This window comes from Euprymna scolopes, chromosome 5 (genome assembly GCF_053919585.1).
Source record: "Euprymna scolopes isolate OS-2025 chromosome 5, ASM5391958v1, whole genome shotgun sequence".
In the NCBI taxonomy this organism is placed as follows: Eukaryota; Metazoa; Mollusca; class Cephalopoda; order Sepiida; family Sepiolidae; genus Euprymna; species Euprymna scolopes.
In genome coordinates, this window is record NC_136486.1 from 9,859,854 (window position 1) to 9,873,539 (window position 13,686).

The following is a 13,686-nucleotide window of genomic DNA, read 5'->3' on the forward strand; positions in this document are numbered from 1 at the left end:
TTACATAACTGTTTCATATTAAAACATACAATAAATTATGCTTGTAATTATTTTTCTACTAAATCATTTTTCATAATTTTTGGAATTAGATTAATTTTGACATAACATGTAAATATGTAAGATTTTCACCTGAAATTTGTTAATTTAAGATCACCAATCTAGATAATCAATTTTTTTTGAGGTTTTAACAGTTATCATTTTGATTAAATTGTCAAGTGTAAAAAAAATTTATTTTAAACTTTGGTGTTTACAAAAAAAAAAAAAAAAAAAAAAAAAAAAGGCAAATACTGTACAAATTACTTATTCAAAATTTGATTTGTGTTTTTTTAAATTACTGATTGTCCTATTTATTTTTTTAAATTTCACCCCACCCCCACCCTCCACCTTTAAAATAATAAAAAGAAATTGTTTTTGTTTGTTTCTTTTTTGCATAAAAATGAAATTGGGGGGGAAAAAAAAAAAAAAAAAAAAAAAAAAAAAAAAACATGAAAGACAAAGAATTCCATCTGATTTGATTTTTCATGTTTTTGTCAGCGGGACAGCAGAGAGAGGAGTCAGGTCAGGAGGAGATCTGTTCAAGCATTGAGAGAATTGCTACTTTCAAGCCATAGGCGAGTTCCTCGGCAGTGTAACGCTTGTCAAGGGTAGGGACATGAATGAAAGCGCAGCGTCTTCGGTTGATGTGAAGCGATGTAAAGTAGGAATAATCACAGAGGAACCTTTGGAAGAAAAAGGAAAAAGATTGCATAAAAACAGTTCATACAGATTTTCAGTGTTCATTTTCAAGAACTTTTCAAAGTTTTTCAAGGTGTTCCTCAGACAAAATTCAAGTTAAAAAAAAAAAAAAAATACACACACAAAACAAATGTTGGCATAGCCAATCAAAGTTACTTTGCAATCTACCTGCATCATTTTTAAGTAGTTTTAAATGCTTTTGATTTCATGTCAAATATTAAATCTTTACGGCTTTTTAATTTCCAAACAAAAAGATTGCTATCTTGTCCATTTTTAGGGGGCCCGGCAGGCCTCATTTTGGGTTATCAATTTTTTTTTTTTTTTTTTTTTCCTCTCCTCCAAGAGGTGGGCACAGTTGCCATTGGAGGAGAAGGAAAAAAGATTAAACACAAAATAAAATTGTATAAAAACAATATGGCTGCAAATTTAATAAAGTGAAATCTGCTAACACACTGATGAGCAAGTTGCATAATGTTCACCTGCTCAGATTGTTAGCTTCATGCATCCAGGTTCAGGAAGGTTTTTGGTTTTAAAACAAAATGCTCCATACAGCATAATGAAAGCTACTCTATGATTAATTAAAAGATTCAATTTAAAATTCATTGAGCGTTATGGACAAGAGTATTATTAACATCGGATTCAGTTTAGAGCATGCACCGGATGACTTTTAGAGTTGAACTTGCAAACTAATCTATTTTGACCTAGTCTTAATTCCTCGATCTCAAATCGAAATCAAAGTTCATACAGATTTTCAATGTTCATTTTCAAAACCAAATTTTATATATAAAGAATGATATAATAAACCAGAAACTAATATTTTCATTAATAATTTAAAATATATTTTAATAGTCTTATTTGGATTTTGAATTTCACTTTGGCCACATCCATAAAGTTTTATGGACAACATTAAGTAGTTTCGTGATAAAGGGACGTAACTCTTATCACAAACACCAGAAATCCGAAATGGAACACATACATCAAGTCTGTTGCCAAGGTCGCTGGAAAGATGGTGGGATCCTTCTATCGCTCCAGAAGATATATCACTACTGATGCAATTCTCTATCTATATAAAAGCCAAGTACGTCCAAGAATGGAGTACTGTTGCCATATCTGGGCAGGAGCTGCTAAAAACAGCCTATCCTGCCTTGACAGAGTACAAAATAGACTCCGTGGCTTAGTGGGGGGATGCCCTTTTCTCTACCCTGCAACCTCTCTCCCACAGAAGAGACGTTGCGAGCCTGTCCTTGTTTTATCGTTATTTCCATGGCAGATGCTCGTCTGAACTCCAATCTCCAGTCCCCCCTCGCCAATCTTTCACGAAAAACACCCGAATCCACTGTGAAAAATTTCCCCCACTCTATATCTGTGCCTAAATCAAAATGCGGATTCCATGAACAAAGCTTCTTTCTTAGAACTGCACGCCTATGGAACTCTGTTCCGTCTGCCTGCTTCCCTCCGGACTACAACTTGGATGTCTTCAAGTCCAATGTTAACAAATTCCTAATGAACCGCCCCCTTAAGTAAACACTTCAGCAAATCTCACTAACTTAATGTACTTGCAATAACCCTTATCCCTGAGTGGCTTCCCGGCCTTGATAAGTGGTGATCACTGTGTAAAAAAAAAATAAAAATAAAAAAAAAATAATGATGCAATTTCAAGAGAATGTATTTTAATTTTATTTTTAATATTCAACACAATTTTTTTTTTTACTGAACATAAATACATTTCCAAGGCCTTTTCAAGGTAATAAAATTACAATTTAAATTCAAGTACTTTTCAAGCCTGTGCGAATCATGTCAATATAAGGATTGACAGTTTTCTGTTATCTATAATATAAATCCCACCTGTGTTTAAATGTATGTATGTCTGCTAAAACTTGAAACAGACAGATTTTTTTTTTTTTTTTTTTTAAGTCTATAGACTCGAAATTTGATATACAGGGTATGGAGATTTGAGAAAATCTTTATAATCTGTTTTCGGCCAGAAATTTGTCTGTTAAGGGGTCAAAGTTCAACGATTTGACCGTTGAGAACTCTACCAAACTCCTCTGCCAATTTTTGGTATAAACAATTGAAATTTTAGATATAGGTTCCTTGGACATACATCTAACTTAATAACTTGATTTAAGCCTAAAACAATAAATGTTAAGGGGGTCCTAATAGGGGCCAAATTTAAAAGAAATTTAACCTCTGCAGTCTCTACCAAATTACTCAGACAATTTCTGGTCTAAACATTTGAAATTTTACATAAAGGGTATTCAGAGGTAGGGCAAGTTTTTTAATCGGTTTGGGTCGAAAATTTGAGCTACCAATATATAAATGTGTGTATGTATGTTTGCATGTCTGCCTAAAACTTTCGACAGAGGCGACTGATTTTCATAAGATCAGTATCGTTTTGGAGCTCGATCCTTCAGACGACAAATATCGAAAAATTGGCTAAAACCATTACTTCCTTCAACCTCAACTGGGAACTTTTCTACAGGGAGGGGACGCTTTTTTCGCCAATATTTTCGAGAGTCATCCTCTCTTTTCGATTGATTAACCTTAATTTAAACTTACGTCACGTCTGGTTTGGCGATGGACGCAACAGCAAAGACGTCCCATTTTTTTTTTACATTCTTTTCCTCCTTCGCGGAATGGGTTTGAGTAGTTGGTGCGCAAGAAAGGATAGTTGGTGCGCAAGAAAGGATAGTTGGTGCGCAAGAAAGGATAGTTGGTGCGCAAGAAAGGATAGTTGGTGCGCAAGAAAGGATAGTTGGTAGTGAACTTTAGAGCCCCATGCAAAGAATTCAACCTATCAAAAAATATTGACGCTTCACCTTGCGATGGAAAAATAGCAAAAGTGTCGTCAACATATCTGAAATATGTAGTGGGTTTTGTTATAGAGTTGAACAGAATGGATTCACAGTATTCAACAAAAATATCAGCTAAAGTTGGGGTCAACAGACTCCATTGAAACACCATCGACCTGACAGTACATAAAATAACAAAAACTAAACTCCAGATTTTGTACACATTAAAACGAGTTCAATAAGAATCTCTAGAAAACCGTGGAGCAGTCAGGTGACCATCATAGAGCGCGTCTGTACATATACGTATAGTCTCATCCAACGGTATGTTGGTATAGAAACTAGAGACATCAAATGAGCAAATAAAAGATGTCTCTGCATTTGAATCCAACCCACGTAAATTAACTGAAAAGAATCAGGGATGCAGTGCATGGTATATAATTCGCACACAGGTTGCAGAATTTCCACAAGCCACTGAGCCAAAGAACGTTGTGCCAAACCAATCATTGATAAATTAGGTCTCAGTAGAACACCTTGCTTATGGATTTTGGTGAGACCATACATTCGGGGACGTGAACCAGAGGGTCTAATCCTGTCATAGACGTTGTTGCAAAAAACATTTTCAAATAATGCAAGTAGACGCCTTTGCATTTTGGCCTCATTCTTGGAAGTATTATCCGTCAACTCGACAGGGCCGCGTTTACGGAATTTCGAAACATCATTGAGAATAACTGCCATTTTCTCAACTGTCCAAAATCACCACTCCTGCACCTTTGTCTGGTTTGCACATATAAATATCGGCATTGGACTTTAACGCTTTCATTAGTTTTAAATTGCGTTATGTTCCATACAAAGTCGCTATAAATCAACAGGTATGTTACTGTATCGGTGAGCTAAGGCAACTAAACTAGATTTCATCCGAGAAATTCTTTCCGGGGAAATTGGAACATTATGGTTAAGTTGGGAGAACAAAACTTCAAAGGCAGAAAGTGTTCTTTATTTATACTGGTTGGGGGAATACAAAAATCTAACCCCCCTAGACAGAACTATTTTCCATTTCTGTAAGTACAGTTTTCGAAAAATTGAAAATATGTTTGCTTCCATTAATGGGTTCACACCCATATCTTCTATGAACCAGAAGAGCAAGTTGTTTATTATTCCAAAGATAAACAACTTGCTCTTCTGGTTTGTAGAAGATATGGATAAAAACAAATCAAATTTGTTCCAGATCCAAATCCTCTATATATCAAGTTTCATATGTGCAGACCAAAAATTGAGGAGTTTGGTAGAGATCATTTTGCACACACATAGACAAGGTCATATAAGAAACCATAAAAAAATTTAAAAATGAGTTAAAGTTCATTTTTCAAAGTAATATGCTAATTAGTTAACCTTCATAAAGTCACTCATATCCATGTCCGAGTATATTAAAGTCGGTTTCAATAATTTTAAATTGAAAATAAATTAATCTAAATACATTTGTTATCTAAATTCCAATCAGTAATCCAAATTACCAATCCCATCTAAAAAATTCGGAAAATGGCTTTTTTCTTTTTTTTTTTAAATAACTTCACTTTTTCAGATACATGATCAAGAATTTTTTTAATAATACTTAAAATAAAATAAAAAATAAAAGTCTAAACATAATAGTGTAAAGCTTTCAAAACAGATCTATACAATCAGAATTTGACAGAAACGTTCCCAGAGGTTGACAAAATACACCTAAAGTTAATTACATCGACCAAATTGTGCCACTAACACTGAAGATAACAGTAGTCAGAAGAATCGAAATATGAATAATCAATCTTCAGCTCAAAAATTCAAAACGGTAATTCAAATACTAATTAATACTTTGAATAACTTCACAACTCTTCAGGTACATGATCAAGAGAATAATTCCAATGTTTGTTTTAAGAAATTAATACTTTAAAAACAAAGAAATCTAAACATACCAGCGTACAGAAAAGTGCTCAAAGATGTCAAAACATCTATAAATTCAGCAATCTGAAACAAAGTTTTTTTGAATATGCAGAACTTTAATATCTACATACCTGCCAGCATCATCCGATGTGACCGCCATTATTTTGTTGGTGTTATTGACAGAATCGCAAACCTCCTGCATGTCAATGGCTGAACTGATAAAGTCCTCAGCTCCATCAACACAGACATTCCCTTCTGGACACATGCCACTGATATCCTCAAGAATGTAGCCATCATTGTGGGCAAGCTGTTCAAGGGTCAAATCGTTGGCAATTCCAGAGACACCCACATGAATGACCAACTGAAAAAACATTTTTGGACAATTTAAATTTAATTAGTGACAAGAATTAATAAAACTAACACATTTACCCAGCATTGGCCGGTATTAAACAAAACCTAAAGACCGAGTCAAGTATGAAAACCCATTAGACCAGCTTGACTATCTTTTTCAAAGCTGAAATAAAGGAAACTGGGAATAGATCAGAATTCTGAGAAACACATGCCAGAATAGTATTTGTAGAAAATACTGAGACCAGCAACTAGTTCTAGAAGTTTATTAAAAACAGGGGAACATCCTCAAAAGAGCCATTTATTTCAAATTCTTTTGATATTTGTGTTACCATCCAACCAAACCACTTCATAACACTTTGCCAATCTGTTGCTTTTTATATGCGACCAATTGATATCCTCAATATTCAATAGTTTTCATATCTGTCACTATAAACATTTTTCATGACAACTGAAGAATTAAATTGCATAGAAATGTCAGTCAATCAATTCACCACAGATTGCGAAGTGTTAGATACAAATAAGAGGAAATAAATGGACAAAACTTTTGGAGATCAACATTATAAAACTTAATTTACAACTAGAACAATTACAAAATGAGGTTTTAATTATTAGGGAGTCGATGTTAAGTGTCCATTCGAATATTTCCTATTCGTTGTCATTTAATCAGGGCAGATCAATTAGTGCTTCAAAATGTTTGTAGGGGAGGCAACTTTTACATAAGTTATTTCCCTTTAAAAAATCTGATGTTACAAAAAGTGAAATTTTAAACGTGTCATGTCGCAATATGTATAAATTCCAAAAATTAAGAAAAAAAAAAATAATTACAAGTAGAACTGGAATTTATTGAATTATAGTTATATTGTATGTTTTAATATGAAAGTTGTACAACTAATTTAGGATTTATTTCCTTTGCTTTCTTTAAAATCCATTAAAAAAGATAGAAAATGTCTAACCGCAAGTGACTGATTTTTTTTTCTTTTTTTTGTTGCTGAAAAATACATCTAGCACACCTACTGGATCATTTTTCATAATTTATTTTGAATTTATACAAATTTCAACATAACATGTTAGTATGTAATAATATTTTCACCTGAAAATTTTTTTTTTATATTCTGGAGAAATACCAAATATATAAAAAAAAAAAAAAAAAAAAAAAAAAAAAAAAATGGTGGCATGTATCTAAAAATATTGAGGTCTTTCCAGTGGCGTAGCAACTATTTTTGCCACCTGGGGCAGTCATAAAATTTGCCCCCCCCCTCCCTTTCACACTCTGCTGGATGCTGATAATCCGTTAACCTTAATTCTAAAAAGTCCAAAATATTTTTATGGAATTACAATCAAGGCTCTAAAATTTGTTTAAAAACAGTATTACACACATAAAACACAAGCATGTTACAACCTTAAAGACTCATTTTGGTATAAAATGAATCATTTTTTTTGTCAGCTTTTCATTCTTTAAATTTTTTCTATTTTTACCCAAGATTTGGAAAAGTCTAAGTAGTACAAATTTGGATTTGTTTTTAAATAAAATAAAAGCTGGTATTCCTGCATTTACTGACCCGCAGTTTCCACAAAGTTTCTTGGATGTGCTTGGCTGATAATAGGAATAACCAGACGCAGCCGATTGCAAAATGTTAAATCACAAGAAAATTATGATAAACAGGAAAAAATATGGAAATACAAATAAATAGAATTACAAACATGTATCTAACCCTAACACCTAACCTGCACAATTAAAATAAATTTCTTTCAATTTATAAAAATGTAGCCTTCATAGATTCGTATTAGCTAAAAGCAAACAGTGCCTTGGTTAAAAGTTGAGGAATGCTCAACCAACATTTTTGGTTATTTCCGTCAGCTGCCAAGTAAGCCTGAGCCAACTTTGGAAATTGCAGATTGGTAAACGTAGAAACACCTAAAAATCTTAACTTACTACAGGATCGAATTCTGACCATAGCGATGGTATGACAGTTTTTACGCTTTCATATGCTACGGGGATTTCTCTGACCACAAGCCGGACATCATCACCAAGGGCAAGTTTAGCTAAATGCTGTACAACCACCCAACTGGCATTGACCTTGTGGACACCAAATGGACCAAAACCTATAAAGAAAATAAAACAGGTCAGTATAAATGTCAGCAGAAATTGTATTTAAAATGCATAAATTGGACATTATATAAACACATACAGGGGAGACCAATAAAAAAAATTTTTTTTTCTTCATCACTGGCAACAGTATTGAGAATGATGATTGCCATGTAGAAAAAAAATGTGTTAGTACAATTAGGAAAACTTTCAAATGAAGCATGCTAAAGCAGGATTACATATTTACAAGAAATATTTATTTACACAGATTACGAACGAACGTTAGAGTTTGTATGTATATGAACTAGCATGCATGTAGTAAAATGCTTATTGTGCGTATGTGTGTGGGGATGTATACGAGAGTTTGTTGAAGTACACATTGGAAGTCAATTGTGTTTGTAAGAGTAAGTTTTGCACAAGTATTCGATCCTACCTTGGAGAAGGAAAACGCTCTGCCGAGGCGCATCTAAGATTTGCATCCACTCACATTAGAGGAAGATTGGGAGAGAAAGAAACGGAAATAGAAAACACCTGTTGGGCAAATGGAAATCACAAGGGCAGGTAATCGGTGCATTATTTGAAAGCATGCATGTGTGTGTACGGTTGGAGTAACGCGTTAGATTTAAAAGACATTTGTCCATAGATGTCAGTTCACTTGCACATTTAAATTTTAACAAAAAGACTCTTACAGTCTCCTTCCAACATGACTAAATTATAAAATAAAATGGCGAATTTAAAACTAAACAGCCATTTTTTAAAAAATCTTTGAAGAAATGGTTTTAATGATTTTTAACTGATAAAGAGTGACTATAAAGGGAGGTAATTCATTTCTCAATGCTTGCAATGGTGTTTTTTGTGGTACTGAACATACAGACAAGTAAATTATTATTTAGATATGTGACATTTAATAATACATAGTTTCTGAATGATTATATCCATAAAGATTTTTTGATTGTCTATCAAGCTTAGATATTACATTAGTGAAAGTTTGGGATTATTCAGACTAATATACAATCATGTCAGTCCCCCTCCCCCCTCCAACAACTGTTGACCCAACATTTGTGTTATAGGTTTCTTTCATCTTGTTCTGGTCATGTCGTTTGTCTTATTGGCAATCACCGAGGATGCAACACTAATCTACATGTTGCATACAATAATAAAAGCAATGCAAACTCACATGAAAAAAAAAAAATACAACTACAGATACATCGTGTATTTGACTTACTGGTAACAGCTGCACATGTGCGTGCATCTAATCTGCTCTATCTACTCGTCTATCTAGATTACCAGAAATCGTTCTGTATGATACTTAGGAGAAAAACACCACCCAATAAATAAGCATCTTTCATATCTTTAGAAACAAGATAAACTCAAAAACTGATGGAAGCCTGACCATTTATTCAATTTGATCTTTGTTCTAATCACCGACGAGCCCTGATCTAAAATTAAGGGGTGAGAAACAAATCACTGAAATCACTAATTATCTCTTGTTAGCCCATATCATTTTACACATCCACATGCTCCAAAATAGTTTTCTATCACGACTCTTTAAGACGTCATGTCCGTTTCTATTATCACAGTCTATCAAAGAGCCAAAGTCGACCCCGATTAAACTCCGTTTTCCATTTCCTGTTATTCTCGACTATTTTATATGCTAGTGAATTTACTCTCAAAACATAACTTATTAAACCCGCATATTTGTAATGTTTCAATAACATTCGAGTATTGTTGGGAATGTTTCTGAATTTTTTTTTTTTAGATAAGGATTGATTATTTGTACTTGCATTCTTTAGACTACTGTTCTCATTGAGTAGTATTCCCACAACGCTTTGGTCGGTGTAACAGATGCGCTACTTTAAGTGAATCTTGTCAAACTCAAAGATCTTTCTGTGAAACTGAATCAGCACAGAATTTCAAACAGAACCTTTATTTAATCCAGAGTGATAGCATGCTTTCATCGCATCAGTCATGACTCGGTAGAAGTCCTAAATAATAGCAATCGCAAAATTTCTATCCAGTCATGGTTGACAGAACAAGAGCATGCTACCACTATGGATTAAATAAAGGATTCCATTCAAAATTCCAGAGTTCAACAGAAAGATTCCCAGAGTTTGACAATATATACCTGAAGAAGGTTGGAGGTTATATCAACCATAACATGAAAATAACATTAAAGATGAAAACAGTAGTTCAAAGAATTCAATATAAATTGTTGAAATGCCTGCTAGTTTTGTTTTTTTACAAAAAGGAGTCCAGGAGGTCACTCGAGGATAAGAGCTAATGAGTGTACAGCAGTCAATAGAAAAATATAGTAATCGTTTTTTTTGTTCAAAAAAGCTTATAAACTGACAGAATCTAAATGTGAATGTTTCCTACAATTGAATATTCATGCCAAAACACTAATCTAAGTGCACTAACATGTCAGAATTGTTTTACAATAATTAGATAAGATGACTTATGCCAAGTCATCAACTATGAAAAGAAAATATTCATAGATAAAAAGCTAATTAGAATTCAGGATTATTTTCATAAAAAAAAAAATTTAAAAAAAATGAGAACCATGTTAAAATACCGATACATATAGGATTTTCAGTACTCTGCTTGTAGTGCTATAGTTAGCTATTTAACTAAGATTATTCACATACAATTGACAATGCTCGATTTAAGTTTCACAAAAAATAAGGTACATATATCTTATTGTTGGAGTTTAATAATAAAACCGACTTGAAGTTAGTGTAACTTATGGTTTAAAATCTAGAAATAAAAATTTGACCCATTGGGTCACATTGATTTTGCGTTATATTGATTTTAAAAAAGTTTGCAAATTAGTTAATTATAAATGTATGAGATGCTACTAAATGCTTCATAAACACGTTCTGAAGACATAATTTAAATTAAACCGATTCGAGAGTAGTAGAAGATACTGATTATATAGTGTTCGTTTGCTATTCTTTAGCACTCATCTCTCACAAATAGCGAGAAACCGAATATTAGGTTCAGTATTAAAAGGTCTGAGATTTTATATAGTACTAAATGCTTCCTAAACACTTTCTAAACACACTCATTAATACAGTAATAATGTAATATTGCATACAGTTCTGTATTTCATTAATGTAGTAATGATAATGTAAACATTGTAATGCAACAATAATTTAAAAAAAAAAAATTAAAAAAACAGTACAGGAGAACAGCAACACCTCAGTCATTACACATACTGTATTACTGTACCGTATAGTCATTTTCTATGCATACAACATTAGAATTGACAGATACAGTATTCTCTAACTATTCATGAGGGGTTATATTCTTGCTCCTCTCTGCAAATAGCAAAAAACGCAAAGATTGAATACTCAAATTTCTAATTTTTCTGGAGCGTATATACATGAAAAGAGACTACATTGACATAATAGTTGTTCGTTTCTGCATAAGGAAATGGATCTGTAAAATCTGTACCGAAATTTTAACATGCTGGAGGAGCTGTTTTGCATGAAAAAAAAAAAAAAAAAAATTTAGATCTTTGAAAGTAACTATACCGTTCTCTCATTATATATATATATATATATATATATATATATATATATAACACACCAATATTTTATAATGCATGTCTACAAATATTTGAGATGTCATTGCAAATAACTACAGGTTAATATATCGTTTAACAATTTTTGGTTGTTTTATTCTCCATCCCACCTGATTAGATTGTTAAGTCAATTTTATCAAGACAAGAAAAAGTGCTTCATAGCTTTACACAGAAGTACTATCTTACGATGTATCTCACTCATTGATTGCATTAAGAGTTGGATTCTTTCTAGAGTGATCCAACTATTTTCGCAGCAACATTAGCAACAGATTGGATGCAAGTCTTCCATTTTAGGTTTGGAGTAAAGGTCAGTCATAAGCATTCATTAAGCAAAGGGTTTTCATTTCAACTGGGGAAAAACAGATCTAAGAGTCGGAGGTTAAAGCAAATAAGTTTGATATTAAGTGTTAAACGTAGGACTCTCCCTCCCTTGCACTATGTGCTTCAGATCAGAAGAGAATCTACAAGATCTTGATTATCAATGCTCTTAAAACACGTTTGAGAAATTTACTGCAATGCTTGTACAGAATAATGACATTCAAAAAATTTAATTTGAACTAAAAGCAAATGTTATGTACTTAATGGTCATGTCAAAATTACCATATCCAAAAATTATGAAAAGTGATATTGTAGAATATTAATTAAAATTACTTTCAAAGAAATTGAAAGTTTTACTCAAACAAGGGAAGTAACTCCATTTGGGATCTGTTCAAGTTACATTTTGAAATAATGGCAGATCAATGGATCAAGAAATCGCGAAAGTAAAGGTTTTATTTAATCTAGTAATACATATTTGACATGGTATTAGATATTGCTTTTATTTGAAATTCAAATTTTCGATTTCATTATTCTGAACAAGTACCTTTGCTAGCAAAGAAAACCATAAAAACCAACAAACCTGTAACCAAAACTGTTCTCTTTGTGGTCGGCATTTCTTCCCTGAGAAACCTGCTGCAAAAAGATAAAGATAAATCAAGTATTTAACATTGGCTAGGAAGAATATGTAGTATCTGTTCTAATGCTGAACTTAATCGATAATGTCCTCAGTCTATGAAGGAGAAATCCTTAAAGACTGAAGCAATTTTTATTCCAATCCAGAGTGTCTTTTTGGGGAGGTGGCTTTTCCTCACATTAAAAAAAGCCAACCTTGCATCTGACTTTGCTCTTGTGGAGAGGCAAGTAAAGAACATTCATGAAAATAAAGTTCCTGCAACCTTGACATGACTAACCAGGAGTGTTACTGCTGTCAATCAAAAGAGCGCATGAGGATGCATAGAAGTGAAAACAGGCCAGTGAGGGTTGAAGACGTGTTGCATGGAGAGAAATAATGAGAATTATATAATTGATACATAATTGATCAAGCTTCAGAGGAAGATTAAATTTGGAATATAGGGTTGGTTGGTTGTTTTACGGCATATCAACCTTTTTCAGGTTATTTAATGCCGAATCTAGTTATTTTGAGGAACGAACTTTAATGGAGTATATTTTTTTAACGTCAGATTCTATTTAACCCCTAGTTGGGACCCTAACAGGTACTACCACTCCGGGTCATAGTGGACCTGGGAGCAATGGCAATTAAAGGGTGGCTCCACACTCCCCAAAGCCCGCAAGATGGGGCCTCACCATCGGATATAGTTTTAAGTCATATCCAGGATCTGGAATATAGGGAGATGGCTACAGAACAGGAGACTTTAATAGTATGATCACATTGAAAGAATGTAGGAGATTTCTTAGATTATTAGATGTAGAACAATTGGAGGTAACAAGATTATGTTGGCAGTGGAATCCAAAGAAAACATGGAAGTAAAGTGAGAGATGGGTTTGGTCGATAGGTTATATTGGAAGTCGATTTGTAAAAGCCATCCAAAAGAAACTCAAATATGATGAAACAAGAATAAATTGATTCCTAAAGATATTAAATCTGCATTTTTAGCAACAAAATTAAATGGAGCAAAAAAGTTGGAATGTGCAATAAGCCATGTAAATGCTATGTTAAAGTTGAGCGTGATTTGTGCATTCGATTTGTGCATTTCATAATGAAAATACTGTCCCAACGTGTGGAATGACAAACCAACCAACAAACAAACTTAGACAACCCGACGTGTGGACATGTAGCAACAAAGTGTACCCTCTGATGCCAAAAATGAAGATAATTAAAACCGTTTCTGCTCATAGCTTGACACATACGTGCCGAATCATAGAAATTTCCAGGTTAGTATCTG

At 33.2% G+C, this 13,686-nt stretch overlaps 1 protein-coding gene across 2 annotated transcripts in view; it reads right to left on the reverse strand.

The window, feature by feature from the left end:
* Positions 1–505: 505 nt before the first annotated feature.
* The window catches only part of LOC145276700 (pyroglutamyl-peptidase 1-like), a 55,817-nt gene continuing 42,636 nt past the window's right edge, over positions 506–13,686 (reverse strand). The window contains exons 2-5 of one of the 2 annotated variants that reach the window (XM_080127892.1): positions 12,363–12,415; positions 7,729–7,898; positions 5,576–5,805; positions 506–719 (exon numbers count right to left, since the gene is read on the reverse strand). In XM_080127892.1, the coding sequence (XP_079984018.1) occupies positions 560–719; positions 5,576–5,805; positions 7,729–7,898; positions 12,363–12,396 (594 nt within the window). In that variant the 5' untranslated portion in view covers positions 12,397–12,415 and the 3' untranslated portion in view covers positions 506–559. The remainder of the gene's footprint in view (positions 720–5,575; positions 5,806–7,728; positions 7,899–12,362; positions 12,416–13,686) is intronic. The other variant, XM_080127893.1, reaches the window with a different exon arrangement.